The sequence below is a fragment of the Oryzias melastigma genome, linkage group LG24 (assembly GCF_002922805.2).
Source record: "Oryzias melastigma strain HK-1 linkage group LG24, ASM292280v2, whole genome shotgun sequence".
Classification (NCBI taxonomy): Eukaryota; Metazoa; Chordata; class Actinopteri; order Beloniformes; family Adrianichthyidae; genus Oryzias; species Oryzias melastigma.
Window position 1 is genome coordinate 17,180,015 of NC_050535.1, and position 23,410 is coordinate 17,203,424.

General features: G+C 38.6%; 1 protein-coding gene and 1 long non-coding RNA gene across 2 annotated transcripts; one reads left to right on the forward strand and one right to left on the reverse strand.

Moving 5' to 3' along the window:
• The first annotated feature begins 712 nt into the window (after window positions 1-712).
• Window positions 713-9,069, forward strand: LOC118598126. Its single transcript, XR_004947226.1, has 2 exons — window positions 713-837; window positions 8,390-9,069. It is a non-coding gene; the product is annotated as an uncharacterized LOC118598126 (long non-coding RNA).
• tmem200a (transmembrane protein 200A) lies at window positions 5,508-22,971 on the reverse strand. Its single transcript, XM_024291676.2, has 5 exons — window positions 22,264-22,971; window positions 8,927-9,067; window positions 8,599-8,816; window positions 8,360-8,523; window positions 5,508-6,864 (listed from the first exon to the last, which is right to left on the reverse strand). The coding sequence occupies exons 2-5, from the start codon at window positions 9,058-9,060 to the stop codon at window positions 5,752-5,754; spliced, it is 1,629 nt and encodes a 542-aa protein (XP_024147444.1). The 5' UTR covers window positions 9,061-9,067; window positions 22,264-22,971; the 3' UTR covers window positions 5,508-5,751.
• Between the last annotated feature and the right edge of the window lie 439 nt (window positions 22,972-23,410).

A 23,410-nucleotide genomic window follows, 5' to 3' on the forward strand; every position in this document is an offset into this window, starting at 1 on the left:
GACCGGTAAACCAAATAGCTGAACCCTGTTTAACACAATTTGACATAAATAATAAACATAAATAAATAATAAAATATAAACTAAACAATAATTAGTTTATAAATGTCCTGCTAGACATTATTTTCATTTACTCTCTCAAATCGATCTCAAATCCAAATAGAAAAAGCTTAATAATCCTCTAAATGTTTCGAGACACGTATTATCTGCTTTCAAAATAAGAGCGGTCAAGTAAAAGCAGTATCTGGGTGAACATATTTTGTAACATTACGTGGAAAAGTCACTTTCATATTTTTGGCAAAAGTTTTCAATTAATTTGATAATGTTTTATCTTTATTTTCCCACTTTGAATTGTCTCTGTACATGAAATGTGCTATACAGATAAACTTGCCTTGCCCAGAGATCAGACATGAACAAAAACAAAGAGGAGCGATGTTAAAATAACAGCTAACAGCAGCTCACCGACCACAGTAGAAAACATGACAACATGAATAAGTTTGACTTTAATGTCAGACATGCTGGAATTAAACTGGTGAGAAAAGATCTTCTGCAGCTCCTCGTCTCAAACCCAAAGCTAAAGCTAGCGTTAGCATTAGCACAGATTAAAAGAATAAATCATAATAAAATTCATAATCAAACAAGCCGCATTCAGTGAAGTTCTTGTAACCTTTGTCTAACTTTAACCCGGTTGTCAGATAGAAATAATCCAGGACTCGTTTAATATTATCCATAGGATTTTGGGGAAAGCAGAGCTGCAGGTGCTGCAAGCACTGAGGCATGAATACTGACATTTGTTCTTGATTTGTGAACAATCTAAGAGGAGGAAACCAATACAACCAGGTTGGAGATTTATAAAATAAATATTGTACATATTTTGGTTATAATTGGTGAGGTTACCCTTTATGAAAAGGGTCTATTGGCTAGTTTTGAGTTTAGCCTCTATTTTAGCAAAAGGCTAATATTTTTGACTAATTTTGTTATCTACTCAGGGTTTTTTTTTGGCTAATTTAGAGTTTAGCTTCTATTTTAGCAACATGCTAACGTTTTTGGCTAATTTGTCATCTACTGAGGTTTTTTTTTAGCCTAATTTAGATTTTAGCTTCTATTTTAGCAACATGCTAACATTTTTGAATAATTTTTATCTTGGCAAAAAGGGATAAGCTGAAAGGTGAAGAAGAAGAAGCTAGTATTTAAGCAATGAGCTAGCTTTTGTGACTAATTTGGCATCTACTAAGGTTTTTTGTGGCTAATTTGGAGTTTAGCTCATATTTAAGCAACACTAAATATTTTTGCATTTAGTAGGGGGTTTTTTAAGCAATTTTACTACATTATTACATTTTTTTCAAAAGTGGGGTCATTTCAGTGTTATTATTATTATTTTATTATTCAATAAAATTTCCAGTCTTTTAGCAAACTTAACATTTTCCAAATAGCTTTTGTATTTTCAGCAAATCCATTCAGCAATTAGAGTAAATTGCTTCACCATTTTCAGCAAAAAGCTTCAGCCTCTTCAGCAATTACTTTCAGCAAAAAGGATTCCCACTAACATTATCGCAGGTAGGGCAACTTTTCTAGTTCTGTTTGGTTCTGGCTTTAGTTTTATCTGGCACAGGTTAGACGCTGCTGGGTTAGAATGGTAATGAGACACACTTGTGTCTGTGTTTCATGGACGTGGCCATACAAACCAACGTATGTGTTTATGTAACCTCACATCCCTGCAGAGAGCATTTTAATTGGAGATGACTCATGTGGATCTTTGCATATTGTTTCGTTTCTGGGCACAAATAAAGCAGAGAAAAAGACAGCGCCAACATAAAACGTTGTTTTCCGGGAGGAACACTGTCGGCTAATGAAGGCTCCAGCCTGGTTAGCAAGGTGTGTCTGTCAATCACATTAAGTGCCACATTGAACTGGATAATGATCGCCTTCCTTTCTCAATCCAAAACAACAACTTTAGGATTACTTAAGGCTGGGATTTGCATTTCAGGCGTCACACACATGGCAGCTTATTAAAACCAAAACAAGCATTTACCATCAGAATCTCTCCAGAGTCTGTTAATCCAATTACCTGAAGGGCAAGCTGTAAAAAAGTCAGCGGAAAACTAATCAGAGCGAGCTCAATTGTCAGTCAGAACTCAGTTGGCAGATCAGACAAATGAGAAGGTTTTTCACTGAGAAAATAAAGAGCAAACGGACAATGAGTTTATTATGCTGCTAAACGAGACGTGCATTTTATGACCTTTTTGTTCAAAAGTTCATTTCATGGTAAATTAATTTGGTATTTGTCAAATGTATTGGTAAAAACATCACAATGTGAGCACAAATGAGATGTTTTTTTTAACGATGTGTGTATCTTCATACATCCATTCATCATTAAATGATGACTAGAGTGTTCAAGTGCAGCACTTTAAACATTTTTGATATGTCTGTTATTACTATCTTATTTATACAGGCAAAACATTTCCTACAAGCAGACTTGACTCATCCACCAAAATGTATTTTTTTTATCTGAAATTTCAAAGAAAATGTTGAGAAAACATAAAGTTAGACCCCAAATTACTGCCTTATATCAGGTTTCTCAAACTCAATTGACTTTGGGACCGCTGAAGGCTGAGTCTGGGCTGTATGGGGTTCCATTCATGCCAAAATTATGTTTTTGTGTCCACTGTCTTTATCTTTGATCCATTGTCTACTGAACAAGTTTATTGAACATTTATTTATGTCTATGTACTAGTAAATATTATATTCTGCATGTCCTGTGAAACGACAGGAGCTAACGACGCTAGCAACTGATGCTAAGGACTTCTCTGACGACCAGATCCAACAACAATAGCAAATGGAAGGTTATCATTAAAGACGTGTCAACATGCAGAAGATGTTGTTTAATAGACATTGAACTTTCATGTTAAGGCGGGGGACACAAAATATTAACTTGGGAGCCGCAAATGGCCCGCGGGCCGCCACTTTGAGACCCCTGCCTTAGATACATAATTTATCTTAATTTGTCAGGAGTGTGTGACTTTTAATGCTAGAAGAGTCATTACTACTCAATACTCTTCATTTATGTTTGTGTCACTTATTAATGAAATATAGCTTTTAAATATTTACAGTAATTAAATTCTAACAGAGTTTTATTTTTCTATTCAATAGTTTCTGCTTTTACTTTTGATAGCAGCACATTGTAGGAGTTCCTTTCAAAATAAAATATCGCCCGCTGAAGCAGATTTATAATTTGAAATGTAAGAAAGTCAGATATTGCAATTTCTATCATTACGACTTTGGTCATTTTGTTTTCTCTTTTTTACTATTAAATACAAAATAAATATGACAATAATACTGTGGAATATTAAAATTATATAATAAAAGCTACACATGTAAATGCAATTCTATACTTTCAGAACTTCTAGTCAGAAATCATATCATATTTTTGCTCAGTTATCCGACGTGTTAAAGATCTAAACTCAACTAATTTTGTTGGATGTAGTCAGAGACCTTTGTGGAGGAATGAAAGAGATGACTCTGAAGCCTCAGGTTGTAGACCCCCACCCAAAGGCGCCAACCACAACCCCCACACACAGGAACACCATGTGGAACCCCTGCCCTCCTCGCCCAGGCGCCAAACCAGACCCCCCTGACTAACGTAGCTTCAAGACAAAACACATCTCAATGAAAATAGTTTATTTTAAGAGAAGTTTCATTTTTACAATGACTGCTGGAAACTAGCCATAACTGGAAATAGCTGTGGTCTTACAAAATGGTTTTCCTGTAACAAACAAAAGATTTTTTCCAGATGTAGCCAAAAAGAGCGCTGCTAAAATATACAGAAAAATCACAAATGAAACATAGAAAAGATTCTGATAACTCAGATGTATAAGTGTTGTCAGTTGTGTTATGCATCTCTGTTTCCCACCATAATTTAATTTTTAGTCTATAGGGAGACACACTGGAGCCCAGTTTTTTTAAACCATAAAGCAGGGGTGTCAAACTCAATCGCACAAGGGGCCAAAATCCAAAACACACCTTAGGTCGCAGACCGAACAGAGATTTATTGAACATTCTAAAAATAAACTTTTAAAACTTCAAAACTGTAACTTTTTAACATAATTATGTTCTACCTTTATTTTCATGAAACACAACCTTTCTTGCACTCGTTTTTCTAAATCCAGCAAATCAGAAACAGTTTTTAAACACAAGACACAGTTTGTAAATGGATAATTTCATCATTGTTTTTGATGCTAAAACATGTTAGAGTATTCCTGAACCTTTGGGAAAGTAAATTACTAAATATGATGAAAATGATGAACCACATCTTCCAAGAGAATCTGGCCTCAGAGAAAAAAAGATGGTGCTCAAAAATCAATTACCGAAAGTCCGTCCTCCTGCCGGAGCTGGGCGCAAAATTTAAAGTTTTGAAACTCATCTTGTAGACTAAACTGATATAGTTACAGTTTACTCACATATAAAATCTTTAAGTTCTGAAAAGTTATTAAAATATCATTTTTGAAAGTGTTTAATAAAGTTTATGAAATTTCCGCTTACGCAACTGGCTAAAGTTGCGAAATTTCCGCTTCCGGTTAGTTTGTTTCTGGCGCCATCTTGCGTGTGACCGGAGGCCCCTCATATTTTCTGCATCTTGAATAAATTTGGGGCCGTATGAAAGTGTATAATCCTGAGCGAATCATAATTGTGGCTTGTTTTTCAAAAGGGGGCCAGTGCGGAGGATTCAGCAACCGTTTTTTGTTTGCACAGTTACTGGAAAGTTGCAGTGACTTCCGGGAAACTGGATTGTTGTATTCTGTTACCGCAATTGCTGTAAATGTTGTTTTTAAAGAAAAGAAAAGAAAAGATCACTACAATATGGATTTTATTCAACCATCCCTTTGTGAAGTTCATTCTTTATCTCTCCGTTGACTGAAGTAACAAACACAAGCAAACAAAACTACCTCTGCACAAATGTATGGAGCTATTTTGCGGCCAATATTATTTGACACCCAAATAAAACAAATTGAAAAAGAAAATTTGGTTCTTGGCCCAAAAAATTTAAATGTCCCAAACGTTTTGGTAGTCTAAAGTAAACTTTATAATTTTATGCTTCAAATGCTTTGTTTTTTAGGTTTAAAAACTCAAAACTTCAATTAAAAAACTTTTCTTTCAGTGTCAAATCTTTTTTTTTTTTTCATTTTGGAATCTGAAAATTTCAGTTGCAAAACTTTTGGTCCCATTGTGACCAAAAGTTTCAAAACAGAGTGTAAGCTGAGAAAAACTTGAATTGAAATTTTGAGTTTTGAAACCTAAGAAACAGAACATTTAAACTTGAATCTTTTTTCACCTAACGCTCTTTTTTTGAAAACGTTTGGCCAAAATGGGGCTAAAAGTTTTGAATCGGAAATTTTCAGATTTGAAAACAAAAAAAATTGTAAATAAAAAAAAATGTCAAAACTGGAAAAAAATTTTTTGAAATTTTGGGTTTTGAAACCTAAAAAACAGAACATTTGAAGCCAAAAATAACTACGTTTATTTTAGAATAGCAAAAAGTTTAGGACATTTTACATTTTTTTTGGCCAAGCACCAATATTATTTTTCAACATGTTTAATTTGGGTTTCACATAATTTTGGCCCCAATTTAGCTCCATACCGATGCAGTAGGAATGTAGCATTTAGCAGACATGAGGTGTGAACATTTCATTGATATTGATACAGATTGTTCTATAAAATGTTTCTGGAGCTTCCTCTTCATTGTTCCCGTCAGAGTCTTCAGAATTGAGTCTCAGAGCTTCCTCTTTTCATTGTGCTACTATTCAACTCGTCATGCTCAAAGCTCAGATTGTTGTGTGACCTGGATATCATTAGCAGCTTCTCACGTTTGCTGTAGTCGCGCCTCGCCGCCATGCACGCTGACACGTCTGTTCGCGGCTCTCCTTGCTCCTCCCTGTCCTCCAGGCGCGTGTAGCCTTTACTGCTGCCGCGGTTCCCAGCGTGACTGCGGCAGCTGTTGCTGCGGTCCAGCCGGGGCCAGCTGGGGTGTTTCCTCTGCTCCTGGTGGACGCTCAGCACGCTCGAGCCGCGCTCCAGGTCCAGGGATTTGGAGTGACTGTTGAGCATGTGCAAGGAGGTATTAGAGCCAAAGTCGCTCCTTGCTGCTCCTGGAGAAAGCCAGCAGCCTGAGGTAGAGGAGGGAGCAGGAGAGAGCGTGGAGGAGGAAAAGAAAGAACAGCGGGAGGATGATGAGGAGGCAGAGTTACTCCGCTGTAAGCCTGGGGGTTTGGAGGCCTTTGCAACAGATGCTACAGGCACAACCAGAGACTCCATGGAGCTGAGAGGTTTTGACCTCTCCCCATCGACTGCCTCTCCTCCTCTGTCCTCCTCAGTTATTGCCTCCATTTCTGGTTCATCAATTACACAATTGTTGAGTTTTATAACAGGGAGTGTAAACGCAGAGATGGAGGAAGAGACGATTGAGCCAGCGTGATGTCCTCCTCTCTCCGCGTCACCATCCATTGACCACTGGTGACGCACAGAATCCGAGTGGGCCAGCGCAGGACCTCCAAACGGACGATCCCTGTAGAGTGGAGCCAGCAACCCTGCAAAGCTACAATCCAATCTATCCTGCTCGTTACGTCTCTGAAACTCCTCATCCCCTAGCAACACCTCCTCCTCTTCCGCAGATCCTCCTCCGCTTCCACCCCAAGGGGAGAATGCTAGGAGGGGGTTGCTGGGAAAACGCGCGGCAGCATCAGTTCCAAAAGCGTGAAGATCGGCCGACTCTCGGGCAAAGGTGCTGTTGCGGTGATAGTGATGTTTTTGTTCCTTCTGCCTGAGGCGGTGGATGTCGATGACTGTGGAGTACATATCTCGCATATGGATGATCTAGAGGAGAGGAGAATTTGATTAGCAGTACCAGCGGGGGAATTCACCTTTAAACTAGAAATATAGCATTACCTGCGATGATGCTAGTGTGAATGCTGATTTGAATGTGGCCGCTAAAGATACCAGAGCTGATAGCTGAAAATGCAGAAACTGATAGCTAGGGCTGGTTATCGATAATTATAATTATATTTGATTCCAATTTTTTTTTTATTCTTTTAATCCACTCAATTCAATTCAATTTTGAGTTTACACACTTAGACACATTTGTTTAGGAATGCAATCATAATCTACTAAATGATTTGAACATATTCATATTAATCTGATCCAGTTCACATACTGTAAATGTATCAGTGAAATAATGAGATTGTTAATATCATCCAGTGTTACATGGATTCTCTAAAGGAGAAGTTCTAACTAAAATGTTCAGATCATTAACATTGTAAACATTGTTCTGCTTCTCCTGGAGGACGTTTCAGTTTGGCCACTAGGTGGCGAAGAAGAAAGTATGAGCACAAAACTGTGTTTTAGACCAAAAATGATTACTTTAAAAAATATGACCTTAAAAGAATTTGGAAAATTCATGTCTGTGTGTTTATAAAGATGTTTATTTGGTCAGGAATGTATGCTTATGTTGACCGAGCGTTAGCATTAGCTGTCCTATGGGAAATTCCATTAAACATTAGCATCAAGGTAGCTGACTTTACCTTTATGTGCTAAATCGATCTATATTTTTATAAATCAATTACTGATCTGTTAAGCTTCAATCGATTCAAATTGATTTATAGATATTATCAACCCAGCCCCGCTGAAAGCTAAAAATACTGCAGTTGATAGCTTAAAATGCTAAAGCTAATGGCCTGCGATAATATTAGCTAAATTAGCCAAAAAGCTGGAAAAATATTTTCCAAAACAGCCAACATAATGCTAAAATATAAGCTAAATGCCAAATTAGCCAAAAAAAAAAAATAATAATAATGTCTAATGTTGCCAAAACAGCTAGCATAATGCTAAAATGTTTGCTAGATACTAAATTAGCCAAAAAAACTGGAAAAATATTAGCCAAAACAGCCAGCATATTGCTAAAATATTAACTAAATGCCAAATTAGCCAAAAAACTGAAAAAATTGTCTAATTTTGCCAAAACAGCTATCATGATGCTAAAATATTAGCTAAATGCTTAATTAGCCAAAAACTGAAAAATAATGTCTAATTTTGCCAAAACAGCTAGCATAATTTGAAAATATTAGCTGAATGCCAAATTTGCAAAAAACTGATAAAATGCCTAAATTTGCTAAAAACATCTGTAATTTAAAGGATGAGGACTCCGAACATTCAAGATTGATCATTTTTGGTTACTAGATTTACTTAGATCAAGGAAATGGGTGCCTACAACTTACAAAGGCTGCTAACATTTTAATTTAGTGCCTTTTTTCTGATAACTAAACAATGAATGACCTTTATTTCAGCTTTGTACGAGTCTACTTGTGCTGTTTACCTTGGTCTCTCTGTCTCTGTTCTCATGAAGGATTGCATTAGCACAGATGAAGATAAAAATCCCAATGCCCATGGTGAAAGGTCCGAGCATCTTCATCCTCTCAGAGTGAAGATGTTGTTGTAGGAAATGCATCAGGGGGCCCCCGGTCTGCTTAGAAGGCGTTCCTAAAAAATCACAAAGAAATCCAAGATGGGCAAAGGAGCCTTTCACAGACTGCAGTCATCCCGTTCTGCAGCTACCTTGCACATTATGGCTTGTGTTGGCCAAATTTTTCTCAAGTTTGACGCCATTTCCTCCCCCGGCGGGTGTGGTTTTTTTGTGTGGCCAGTAACCCAGCGTGGCCATCCCGATCCCTATTCCCAGGATGATGAGTCCCAGGAAGAGGAAGAAGCCAGAGGCCGAGTAGAGGCGGAGCCTGCCCCGCACCACCACCACATCAGTGCGCCGCTTCCTCTTTCTAAATAAAAAAAAAACTCGAACTGATAACAAAGCCCGATTTTTCAAACAGAGAAAGCAGAGGCAGCAAATGGCAAAATATTCTAAAATTTCTCAAAATCAATATCTCACCTAGGCGCAGGATCAGTAGAGGGGTTTCCTAAGCCCGGCGAACCAGGTGGTACGGGTCGATGCTGAGAGCGGGCGGAGTCCTGGCGCTTTAGCTTGGCCAAGCCTGTGAGCACACCTGCTGCTGCTGCTGTCATACTTCACCTGCAGACACACAACCAGACAACAACATAACACCAGAAAATATACAATTCAGAGGATAAAATAACTGCTTACAGGTTTTTACAATGAAAATGTATTTTTCCAAAGTACTTGGATGTTTTTTTTTTTTTTAATAGTTAATTTTTTTAAATCTCAATTTAATTCTTCATCTTGTTTCTAAGGGAAGTTTCGGGAGGATGTAATATTCAGTAGCTCAGAGTTTGGTCCAAAAATCTGTTCCCACAAAACATCTTCAAAACGAAATCCACTTTGTTAAAGAACAAGTAGAATCAGACAAAAATGGATTTTAAAAATACTTAATGGACGTTTTTTTCCTTCTTTCTTTCTCTTTTCTCTTCAAAACAAATATTTCAACAGAAAACATCTTTATGATACAAATATAGAAAAGAAAATACTAGAACATTAAAGCTTCTATGTTCCCATCATTTGTTCTTTTTGCTTCTAAATACTTGGAGGACTAATCAGAAAATCAACTTATGCCAGAAATAAATAGAAATCTGAGGGGCTTTCAGTGCTTTTGCTATAAAAGCCAAAAGAGTGATGATAAAATGAACAAATCACAGAAAAACTGATAAAAATCTGGCTAAACTGAAGACTTAAACAATGCGCCAACAGTATAGCAATTTTCTCTGTTTACAAAAGTGGTTTTGTTTCAGCCTCTGGACAACTTGCTGAAAGTGTGACGAGTGTGTAGTACGTAGTTATAGATTCACTCCAGAGTGTTTGTTTACTCTGTTCTTCTGGTGAGTATAAAAAATTGAGCTCATGCTGACAGACAAACAGACACAAACATTTCATTTCCATTCAAGACCTGCAAAGAGTTTCACAGTTTTAGAGATGCTGCCTTTCACCCTCGATATATAAAAGCAGGGGTGCACTTTGTCACTAAATTAAAATGAATAGCTGCTGCTTTGTAAACATCTAGCTTTTAGTCGTCACAAGAGGAAGGGAGATTTTTTTAACAGCCCTTATTTGTGTTTGTGCACATAAACATCAGTGCTTTACTGTTAAGCACTAGAATAAATAAACAGACTATGTTTAATGCTGAGTAACCAACATTAGAAAAGTAATGTCACGCGTTTATCTACGGGTGCAAACTATTAAGCACACGACGCCCTTGACAACGCACGTTCAAGCAAGTACTTCCAATGAAAAGTCTTTGTAAACATAGTATTTCAGGCTTCTGCATACTTTGCTGCAGACTTTTTAAAGACTCTATGGACACTACAAATAGCCGCTGAATGTACTCTGCAAGTTAAACCAGGTTGACCAATCAGGGACTTGGATTTGGTAGTGACGTATGCATGGCGTCCCTTTTAATTCACGGAAGTGCCAACCGTTTGAAAATTGACCAAGGAGGAGAAATCCAATATTGTATTCTATGACACCAAGTCTTTTTAATTATCGGAATCGAGCTGTAAAAAAAAGAGAAAGATTCAAGATATTTGATCTGCTTCGACATTTTGCATCATGTCTCTTCCAACTCTAGGTAGCAGACATGGGATAGTAAGCAGTAACAAATGAAAAAGAAGAAGAGGAAGCCCCTCCCTGCTTGTCCAGTGTGAACATATACCTTAAAACGTACTATTGCTCTTGGATTTTCAAATCCTGATTGGGTCATCTTTGTAAGAAACTTTTATTTGTTTAAAAACAGAAAGTTTCATTAATTTTGTTTAACATGGTCCACTGTTGACTGAAAAATTAAAATGTGTTGTGATTTTCCACTCAGTCAAATGTCGATGTCTGTGAAAATAATGATTAAAAACTAAACCTTAAATCATCTTTTCCCCAAACTTATTGGGGAATCTCTTAAAATTGGGGGAAATAATTGTAAGAAGTGTTGTCTTAAGAAAGCATGCTGTCACACTAAGCTGTGGGTCAATAAGCTGAAATATTCCCAATAAACACAATAACAGCCCCTCTTATGCTCTTCAGTAAAATTGTTTAGAAAAAGCAATACTAAAGACCTAAATTTATCCATTTCAATTAATTTTCTTTTACTCGTTTGGGTCATGAAATTATTTGAAATAAAAGAGACCTAATCCTTTAAAAACTATACTGTTTTTAGTTTAAAAATAATGTTAACTTTCACTCACTGGCTTTCACATTTGACTTGACTGATTGATTCAAAGCTGTAGTTTACTCGCTGGCTTGTTAACCCATAAACCTCAAAATTAAAAATCTATAATTTTTTTGTTTAATTGTGATGTTTGTAAGCACCTTTGCCTTTTACTAGAAAAAGGATAGCCATTCCCAGCCAAAATACTCAAGAGTAAATGTTAACTTACTTCTCAAGTGGACTTTGGTGAGAATTTTGTAAAGGTTCTGTGGCTTGGTTTGGAGTGTTTTTTGGCCAATTTCCTGCAAGTCACACCAGTTCTAGGATAATCAATATTCACAGCTGTCTTCATTTCAGTTATTTACCATCAGTCTATTTAAGTGTCTGATTTTTCCTTCCTGTTTCTGAGTTTTTGTCATAGCATATCCTCACAATCCTCACAGTACCCCTCCCCAAAAGGGCAGATCCCAGATGCCCAAAATCAAAACACTTGGCAGGTGGGGACATAGAGTAAAGAAAACAAAAAACAAAACAGATAAAAAAAACATTCAGAGTTCCTCCAGCCAGATAGATGTGAGGGGGAACAGAACCCTTTCCTCCGGGAACAGCCATGAAGAGGAACAGTCCTGGCAACTCTTCCCAGAGACAAGATGCATGAAGAGGAGCAGTCGTCCTCTGAAACAGGAAATACAGCCATGAAAGGGGATGAGCGGTGACTATCCTCAGAGACAGGGAACATGAAGGAGCGGTCCTGGTGACCCTCCCCAGGGACAGTCACATGAAGAGGAGTTGCACCGGTGACCCTCTTCAGGAACAGCCACATGAAGAGGAGCGGCCCCTGTAATCCCTCTTCAGGAACAGCCACATGAAGAGGAGCGGCCCCTGTAATCCCTCTTCAGGAACAGCCGCATGAAGAGGAGTGGCCCCAGTGAACTTCCTTGAGAACAAGCACATGAAGAGGAGCGGCCCAGGCAACCCTCCAAAGGAATGGGCACATGAAGAGGTGCGGCCCTGATGACCCTCCTTAGGAACAGGCACGTGAAGAGGACTGACCCTCTTCAGGAACAGCCACATGAAGAGGAGCAGCTCCAGTGAACTTCCTTGAGAACAAGCACTTGAAGAGGAGAAGCCCAGGCAACCCTCCAAAGGAACGGGCACATGAAGAGGAGAGGCCCTGGTGACCCTCTTTAGGAACAGGCACGTGAAGAGGACCGACCCTCCTCAGGAACAGCCACATAAAGAGGAGCGGCCCCAGTAAACCTCCTCAAGATCAAGTGCATGAAGATGAGCGGCCCTGGTGAATCCTCTCAGGAACATGCACATGAAGAGGTGCGGACTCAGTGACCCTCCTCAGGAACATGCACATGAAGAGCACTGGCCCTAGCGACCCTCCTTAGGATCCGGCACAGAAAGAGGAGCGGATCTGGTGACCATCCTCAGGAACAAGATGCATGAAGAGGACCGAAACCTCCCCAGTAACAACCACACGAAGAGGAGCAGCCCCAGTGACCCTCCTCAGGAACATGCACATGAAGAGGAGTGGCTCTGGTGACTGTCCTCAGGAACAAGATGCAGGAAGAGGAGCGACCCTCCTCCGAAACAGCCACACAAAGAGGAGCAGCCACGGCAACCCTCCAAAAGAAGGGGCATGTGAAGAGGAGCAGCCCTGGTGACCGTCCTCAGGAACAGGAAGCAGTGAATGGAGTGAGACTGACAGGGAAAACAGAACATGACAAAAGCTCTAGAAAACCCAACCACAGAGTCCTGACAAATTTGTTTCAAATTTGACACGTTAATATCTTTATTATGTTATAAACGAGTGAAACTGCAGCCATGGTAACTTGAAGTCTTTATCGGCATGTTTATATTTGATCCAGTTTTCCACACAGCCAGCCAGTTTATGGGAATCCCTCCAGTAGCTAGATTTAGCATGGGAAACAGCACACACCCATAACTCTGAAGCATTTGTTTTTCCTATCTTGTTTTGTACCTTCCAGTTTTTACCAGTTGCACTCCATAATTGTCTCTGCTGTCTCACTGTGGCTCTGTTTGTTAATACTTTCTGGTTGTTATGAAAGAATCTCCTTTTCTCCACCCATTATCTTATTTATTTTCTTCCTCCTCCCACCGTCTATTTTTAGCTGATTTTAATTTAATCATGTTTGGACCTTTTCCTGTTTCTCTCCTCCCTGCCGTCCCCTCTGCATATCTTAAAGCAATAAAGCCAGCTTTGCTGTATGAAATCAACCACTAGCAGCGGCTCTGAATCACTGAGGACCAGACGTTCTCTCCTCCTACCTACCGTCCTTTCTTTCTCCGCTTTTTCCCTGTCACTCATCTGATTTGTAATAGGAAAGGGCTTTATCACAGATGGTGAATCACACAAGGATAAACACAGCCAGCTACATTTCTCAGGTTTGCCGGGCTCCCTCACACTCTGGGTTCTTGTTTTTTTGATGCTTGGTGAGAAAAAGGAAACAAAAAAAAGGAGCCCACACGGTGTCTCCAGATGGGAGAGATTGCCTCCATTTACTGGAGCAGGAAAAAAGGATGGATTACACTGGAGGACGGAGGCCCCGGTAAGAGAAAAATGACGACGCGAACAGAGGGGGGGGGGGTAAAAGAAGCATTTACATCAAGTCACGATTAAAAACTGAAACGCTGCTGCTCTGCAACAAAGCTGAGCGATGACAGTTGGCCTGATGAGAAATAAGATGCCTGTGATGAAAGCGGACCGAACCAACCTAAGAACATGTGAACTGTAGTTTTAACAAGTGAAAAACAAGTGGAGCGGAGAGAAGGAGCTCCTGTCGTAACTAACACACCAGCAGCCTAATAAGAAGCCACTCCAGCACTGACACAAAGAGAGTTTGAGTCCAGATCAGTCCAGCTCATCTTTGCTGGTTGTTTGTAACCTTGTATTTTAACTGTTAACACATGTTCACTGTGTTTTTATGTGTGAAATTCACAGGCGGCTCATTTACCCCCAAATGATATCAGAACAAACTTCTGAATAATGAGAAATCCACCTCTCCATTAAGCCTGTTTAATGAATAATGAATTAGCCGCTGTGCGATCACTCGGTAATGACTAAATTGCTCTTGTTGCTAATCTGTGCAAACTCACTGTAGGCCAAGAAAGCTGTAAAGGAAAGTGTGTGAGAATTGCCATTTAATTAAAACATTTAAGACGATTAAAACACAAACAAGCTCTTTGTAGCAAGACGACAGCAATCTACTCAATCTACAGTCGACGTCACTCGAGGTGTTGTCCCTATAGCAACTAAATGTTCAGCTGCTAGGTGACATGTTTCTATAGCAACCAGCAGCTGCGTGCACAGGAATGACAGGTATGGTGTCACGGCAGGCGGGATTCACTACGTCAAAGCTTTAATTGGACATACTGATCACCCAAATAGAACTTTTGATTTTAATTTGAATCAGCCTCAAGGATCTAGATGAAGGGTGACCAAACTTAAAGACTTGTGGGGCATGAAGAGCTCTAGAATTTGACAGAACCCAGCCAGCAAGGCCAAGTGGACCCCATTTTGGTTTAAAAGAGGCTGAAAATGTGGGCCCCGAATGGGTTTGTCCGCAGTGTTTGTGGAGGCCTGACCTGTGTAACTTAAGTGGGCACTCAATGGGTTGGCTTGCTACGCTAGCCAGCTGCCAGGTGGATGTTGTAGCATCCTATAGAACTCTGTTGTATTGAGTTAGTGAGGTTCACTGTAATAAGATAGCTAGCTCCGCTGTATCGAGCTACCAAGCTCCGCTGTATCGAGCTAACAAGCTCCCCTGTATCGAGCTAGCAAGCACCGCTATATCGAGCTAGCAAGCTCCTCTGTATCGAGCTAGCAAGCACCGCTGTATCGAGCTAGCAAGCTCCTCTGTATCGAGGTAGCAAGCTCTGCTGTATCGAGGTAGAGAGCTCCGCTGTAATAAGCTAGTGAGCTCCACTGTATCAAGCTAGTGAGTTCTCCTTTAACGAGCTACCAAACTTTGGTGTATCGAGCTAGAGAACTTTGGTTTGTTGAGCTAGCAAGCTTTGGTGTATTGAGCTAGCAAATCCCACTGTATCAAGCAGGCAAGCTCTGCTTTAATGAGCTACTGAGCTCCGCTATATCAAAGTAGAGAGCTTCGGTGTGTCGAGCTAGCAAGGTTTAGTGTATCGAGCTAGCGAGCTTCGTTCTAGCGAGCTCCCCTGTAGCGATCTCCACTTTAGGGAGCTAGCGACGTTCACTGTCCACCGGGGAGCTGGCTAGCGTAGCGAGCTAACCCTCTGGGTGTCCACTTAAACCAATGTGGACAAACACAGGTGGGGCCCACTTGGCTTTTCTTGCTGGGAAGGGCCAGATCATAAGTAGAACTGTGGAGTGTTTTTGTAATCCACCTAATAAGTGAAAGAAACAACGTGGAATTTGGATAAAAATGCAGCTTTAATTTGATTGAAAATTTCTTTAAAACAGAACATTATGAGGTTGTATTTTAAATTGTGTGGATTTTTGTCAGGATACTGTGATCTGGTTTTGTCATGTTCTGTTTTTACCTGTCAGTCTCACCATGTTCAGGTCAAATCACCCACAGCTGTCTTCATTTAGTTAATTGTCCTCAGCCTATTCAAGTGTCTGGTCTTCAGTTCTGTTACGGCACTGGTTTTTTTTCTCCTGGTTTTGTCATGTTTTGAGGTTTTAAGTAAATCTTTCAGTTTCTGCCGACATGTCTTGTCTCCTGCATTTGGGTCCTACACCACCATTCCTGACAATTTTGCTCTCATTTTAGAGCTAATTGGACCGATAGTTGCCTGTCCGACTCAAAAAATACACATAAACGTCAGAAAAACAACAAATATTCCAACACCACATGCATGCACAATAACTTTCTACACCTACAGACGTTGGTGTATTTGTTTTGTACCCACAGCTGCACTCGGGAACCATTTGTTAGTGAAAGTGTAGTGTAGTACATAGTTTTACACCCTTAAGACATGCATAATCCTCCTTTGCTGAGTCCACCAATTGCAGGGTATTTTTGTGATGAGGGAAAACTGTAACAGCGTCTCATAGTCTTCCTAAGTTTAGAAACATTGTATATAAGTCATTTAAAAGTACTTCAGTACCTATAGTTTAGCATCCTGCTGCAAAAATGTAGTCATTTGCCAAATACTGCGGTAGCAAAACTTCTTTATAAGTAAACAAGACCAAGGGTAAGACGAAATGTACGCATAGGGACAAATTGAAGTTATATCCAAAACAAAGTAATCAAGCATAAAATGAAAAGTATTCATATTTTTTCTTTGTTTCAAAATGTTCACAACTTTTTCGATCTTACGTTTTATTTTGACCCTAATCTTACCCCGTATAGTGCCACCTGACCCTATAAGCAGTGCAGTGGAAGACTCGGGCATAAATTCCCATTATCGGGTCACTACAGCTAGTATGGGTACCATGCTTCCTGTGCATATATTGTGTTTAGTACTGCATATTACACTATAAATAGGTCAGTATAGGCCAGTGAAGCAGAATATTACACAGCAGTGAGCCAAATACTCTCTGGAGTCAAATAAACTTCCTAATGCTTCTACCAGCTGTGATCACTGACTAATTTAGTGAAGATCATTAAGTTGTGGATGCCAGCAGGTTGGGCTGAAGCATAGATGCGGTTCTGTTGGCGCTCCCTTAGAGGACTGTTTAATTACAACAGGATCCGTGGGTATTTCTGGCACTGCATGGATGAAGTCAGTGGACGCAGATTTTTGAACCCCACCTAAAGCAGTATCAGAGCTCTGCTGGTTTTCAGCAGATCTTTTTTAGCCCAAAGTGTATTGTAGCATAGTGTGGAAGACTGCTGATAAGTGACAGAACATGCATCCCTTTCTACTTCTAGATTTTACCAAAGACATAATAATATTGTCTGTTATTTTGAAGAAACAGCATGACTGTTTGAAGGGTAATCAAACCCTAAATCAGGAGTGTCAAATTTAATCGCACAAGGGGCCAAAATCCAAGATACACCTTGAGTCGTGGGTCGAATACGATAAACATTTATTTAACACACTAAAACTACATTTTTAAAACTTTAAAACCGTAACTTTTTAACATTATTATGAACTAGATATATAGCATTACCTGTGCTAAAGCTAATGTGAATGCAGTAAGATTAATTTGGTCGCTGAAGATGCTAGTGCGGATAGCTGAAGATGCTGAAATTGATAGTTGAAAACGCTAAAGCTGATAGTTGAAATCACTGACACTGATAGTCAGCTAAAATATTAGCTAAATGCCAAATTAGCCCAAAAAACATACAAAAGAAAACTTAGATTAGCTATAACAGCTAGCATGTAGCTGAAATATTAGCTAAACTTCAAAATAGCCTAAAAAATCTTAGTAAATGCTAAAAAAGTCTAAAAAGCTAGCAGAATGCTAATTTTTAAAACTTTAAAATCATAACTTTTTAACATGATTATGAAAAATAAAAAGGCAAGAATATTATTCCAGAATAAATCAACTTAAACCTTAAATAACTTTGAATATTTTACTCTCCATAAAAATATGTTCGGTCGAAATTATACAGTTTAGAAATAAGTGTAAGATAACATTGGGCCATTAATAACAATAAAATAAAATGATCTGGAGGGCCGGATAGAATTACCCACGGGGTGGATCCGGTTTATCTTCAAAGTTCAAAGATTTGTGTATATTTTTGCTTTTAAGTACTTTATATATGTTTTCTCAAATAAATGTTTGAAAGCTTTTTTTAAAAAATAATTTTTAGTCTTTTATCTTCTTGTTTTCTCTTTTTTAATTTTTTTATTACTGATCTGAAAAATGATCCGAACCGTGACCCTAAACCGTGACACGATCCGAACCGTGAGCTTTGCGATCCGTTACACCCAAAGACGTTACATGAATTTGACGCCAATTGCACTCGTTGCGGACAGACAATTGATTGCAATAATGCGCGTGAGGTATCCCGCAGCAGTGGCGGGAGTAGGAGCGGGGGGTGATCCGCGGTACATGTGTGGGCCAAACCGTGGCCAGTGATCCGTACGGACCACGGATTATCCGTGATCACCCCTATAAGTTAGTGTAGTTTAGTGTCGTGTGGCTCAGCTTAGTACAGTGAATCAAGAGGCCTGTTACTAGTACGAGCTTTTAAAGCTGATTTTCCTGCTCCAGCAGGAAGTAGATGTGACGGCTAAAACCACACACGAGATGACAAATGACATGGATTACAGAGGATGTGCCCTCCAGCTGAAACAAATCTGTTTGGAGCCAGACGTTTCACTAAATCTCCTTTGTACATTCCTAAGGTGGATTTTTTTTTTTTCCCCCCAGATATATCAGAGCCATAGAAGCATCACAGCTGCACTTTCAGCTGTTTGTGTTACCAGATGGTGGGTTTGTAGCATTTGTTTATCTCTGTTTTTGGGTCAGTTCGTGACGTCGCTGAACATCTTCATTTAACTGACATTAAAAGGGGCTCGTTAAAAGAAAAAATACATGTTTTCCACTGTGTTACAGCAAATGTGTGTAGTATACATCAGTAAATTAGTCACCTTTGTTGCTACACCATAATTTCACAGTCGAAAAATTATTCATCCTCCCATCTTTACATCTTAGCCTTTACTAGACATAAGAAAGCAGTTTCTGAATAATCATAAATGCAAGCATTTATGAAATATTATCCAAAATGTTTAAACTCTTAATTGTGTTTAGCAGGTAACGTTTTTTGTTGTTGTTGTTGTTTATGTTCAGCCTAATCTGTAAACTTTACAGATTTCACAAAATCCAACATTTCTTTATTTAAAAAAGTTAATTATGTAGCTGTCAACCCTTTAATTATCACATTTACTTAAAAAAGATGTCTGAGCATGTGAAGTCAAGCAGGGAAAACTGCTGAGGCTCAGAAAAAAGAAGTAATTTTATCATCACATGGATTTTCGTTTGTGCTGCTGGAAGGTCCACAGGGTCAAAAAAAGAAGAATATCACAGGAAATATTGCAAGGACATGAACAAAATAAAGTCTGCTTTACTTCTATGCCTTGACGGTCTCAGGTGAGTCATCTATCAGGAGAGTATGTCCCTCTGTGTTTTCACACTGACCTTTTGGCAGCATGTTTTCAGATATGTGAACTCCTGCCCCCTCTTCCCCATCAGGCCTCCTTTATTTGTCTTCCTTGCGAATAAAAACCCGTTTTTAAACAGCGGTTTGAATCGTTCACGCTTAATTAGTGTTGCTCCCTCCTGTGATAAATTCTGCTCCACTCAATTAAATTAAGTTTTGAATTGAATCATCAGACGCTCGTGCCGGGCGTGTGTGTGTGTCAGAGAGCGCGTGACGGAGATGGCACCCTGTTCATTCCAGTGAAATGATTGTGTGAATGCTTAGTAAGCACTCACACTTTCAGTGATTTCAGCAATCTTGGTATCAAAACATTCAGCTCGTTCAGGACATTACTGCTTGTATCTTTGGTATTTATATACTTCATAGTTTTGTACATATAAGTAAAAAATGAATGAGAAAGTCTTCAAATTTTAAAATTTTAAGTTGATTAGCATCAAGACTTTATATATATTCATGGGCTGTTTCAATATTTTATAGTTATTTTTAAAAAAATTAAAGTTTACCTAGTGCTAATGCTAATGCAACATGCTAATGTTTTTGGATAATTTGTCATCTACTGGGGTTTTTAGAGGCTAATTTAGAGTTCAGCTTCTGTTTTGGCAACAGGCTAACATTTTGACTAATTTAGTTACTAAAGAATCTAAGGCACTTTTGGAGTTTTGGTAGTATTTAAGAAAAGTGCTAGCTTTTTTGGCTAATTTGGCATCTACGTAGATTTTTTATGCTATTTTGGAATTTGGCTAATATTTTAGCGACATGCTAACGTTATAGCTAATTCTACTGAGGTTTTTATATGCTAATTTCGATTTTAGCTTCTGTTTTAGCAACAGGCTAACATTTTTGACTAATTTCGCTCACTAAGGAATTTAAGGCTATTTTGAGTTTAGCTAGTATTTCAGCGATATACTAGCTTTTTTTTACTAACTTGTTATCTACTGGGGTTTTTAGGCTAATTTCGAGTCTTCCTTCTATTTTAGCAACATGCTAGGGTTTTTGACAAATTTAGTTTACTGAGGAATTTTATGCTATTTTGGAGTTTAGCTAATATTTTAGCAACATGCTAATGTTTTTGGCTAATTTGTTATCTACTGAGGTTTTTAATGGCTAATTTAAAGTTTAGCTTTTATTTTAGGAACAGGCTAACTGTTACGACCCTTGTACTGATGTTTTGGTGGTTAATTTTGAGTCCAGGTCTGAACACTCTTAATATGTTTTTCAAAACTGGCATGTATTAGGGATTTTCAAGCAATTTTATGACAACTTTTTCCAGAAACTCGGGTCAGCTTCAGCGCTTTTTTAATTGTATTTTTACAAAATTTCCAGTCTTTTAGCAAATTTAACATTTTGCAAATAGCTTTTGCATTTTCAGCAAATTCCTTCAGCAATTAAAGTAAATTGCGTCACCATTTTCAGCAAAAAGCTTCAGCATCATCAACAACTACAAAAGCATTCACACTAACATTATTCCAGGTAATGCAACTTTTCTGGTTCATTTCGTCTTCCTCTCAGCTCTGACTGATAACCAGCCACTGTCCTCCAAACTAACCAACAGCAGCGGTGCTGAAACTAGTCTCCTGGGACCTTTGCTGGAAACAGATTCTGGAAATTTTGACACCTAATTACAGGTTTTGGTTGGATTAAATGTTGACTTTGCAAGAACAGTATCTTCTCCTTTACCGTCAGATATATTGTACTCCTGGATACCTTCAGAATGATGGAAACGCTGACTTATCAGTGAGGTTTCTATGCCAGATAATCCAGTATGATGACTGACAGAGAGTATTAGCTGACACATTACTTGATTTCTAAATGTTTTTCAAATTAAACAGATCCTGTTCTGAAGTATCAGGCGGCTAATGAGACATTTGACTTGCAACATTTTATTCTTCTAAGAAGACAGATACATTTGTCTAGATACACAATAAACCCGAATGTTGTTAAATGTGCCTCTACTCTCTTCTGTTCCGTTATTTGATTGTTCAGATGGGAGGGTTTTCTTACTCTGACAAAACCCTGATTTTTACATTTTTTTTCTAATACAGTTTTGTAGGTGTTGTGTGCACAAAAATAGTCTTCACACGAGTCCAAAACTGCATCATCATGAGCAAAACCATCTTCAAATTTGCAATACAGAATTAGCTGCACAAATGCAAACGACTAAATCACAGTCTTCTCTAACGTCCTCCTGTGACCATTTCTTTATTATAAAAAAAAAACGTCCCCAGTAGTGTTTTAATTATGATTATGGACTTTTAAACCAAAAATCCAAAACCTAAAGTATTAAAAAGTCATTTTTCATGCTGATCTGAAGCCTGTGTTTCCAAAATCTCCTCTGAGGGGGCGTGGCTTTTGGAGCTGAGCTGGAGCCTGTCTGACAGTTTGACTCACAGCAATTTAAAAAGAGAAATACTCAGAAATGCAAAAACGAAATGATTTCTTATTACATTTGTTCTCTTTCATATAAAAATGCCACACATCAATGTTAAAAACTCAAAAAATAGTATTTTAATGGGAGGGAGACTTTAATTTGATGAAGCTGGTGCCACTTTCAGAACAGAACCTCCTGCAATCAGACTCAGATTTTCCCCCATTCCAGAGAGCAATCACAGAAGTGAATACATGTTGGAAATGCATGTGAACCTTACCCTGGTTGGCCCCTATATAGCGCCCATAATGTCTGACTGATTGAGACCATGTGTGAAAGCTGCAGAAAATCATTTGAGGAATTCACATCAAGCAAATGCGCCACATTAAATGTGAGAGTAACGTTTGCTTTAACATTTTTAACATCCTTTTTATCTTGTTTTAGAAAAAATGTGTTGAATTTCTTGATTTTTGATTTAATAAATTCAAAGCTGTACTAAAGTCATCCTCTCAGCCATCTCAGTTCTTGAACTTTTGACTGACCTTCTTTAAAAAAATTAAAATAAAGTAATAAATTATGGAAAAAGTATGTCGAATGTCTGCGTAAATATACCAAAAAGCTGAGCTCTTACCTAAACAAAGGGGAGATTTCACTGCCTCGGTGCTATTGCACACAGACGGAGAAGACTGAAATATGAGGGGAAGTCAGGAACCATCTTCCACATGGAGCATACTTCCAGTAAGATGCCATGGCGAAGGGGAATAGGGTGACACTCCTTAAGCAGCAGATCTTAAAAGCCTCCAAACTCTGTCAAATATCGACGCTGGATTCTCATTTTTTTCCCCCATAAACTGGAACTCCAGAGCACGGAGAGGACTGTGGTGACTCTATTCTGCGCGCAACATTGTGGACACCTCCGTGACGCGCGCACAAGACTTTGGGGGAAATCAAGACTCGTTGTTTTCCAAACCAACAAACAACAAAAAAAAGCTTATATATTAAGTCCATTTGATGTCCAAAAAACCCATTTTGTTGTTGCTCATCAAAAGTATTCCCGATTATTCGTGGAGGAAACAAAGTAAAAGACGCGGATTCTCTGCGCTGCTGCTGCTCCTTGAAATGCGTAAAAACTGGATCTCCAATCGAAAAACTTGATTTCAGATTCAACCAAAGGAGGAAAAAAATACAAACGTCTTTAAGGAAGAGAAATTCGGTTTAGTTGCTTGAGAAATGGGCTTCTTGAGTCGGTTTTTATTCCAAAAAGTGCGGAAAGAAGCAGCTTCTGTCTTCAACGCTTTGACACTCGTGAGGATGTGGGTGTGCGCGCGCACGAGAGAGAGATAGAGAAAGAAAAAGAAGGTTGTTTCATTTGAAAAGTGAATAATATAGCATCACATGTGCTGTATATATTACATATTGGGATTAAGAGTCCATTTTTATTTATTAATCATTTAGAAAACAACAACATGAGCCGAAATGCTGCACAAAAATACAGTTGGAATGATCAAAAATATCAATAGTGGTGGCACGGTGTTACCAAAATACATTTTAACCTTTTTTCTTATAATTATTACAACAAAAATGATGATTTATGTGGCAGAACATTAATGTTTTCTTACATTATCATTTAAACTTAAAATGTTCCCCTGTTTGAACAAGAAAATTCAATATTTTTCTAGGGAAGTAAACAAACATTTTAAAAATAACTAAAAAAGTTACATTGCCTGTTAACATGCTATATGCAAAATTCTTAATTGTGTGGTGCATTGCATATATAA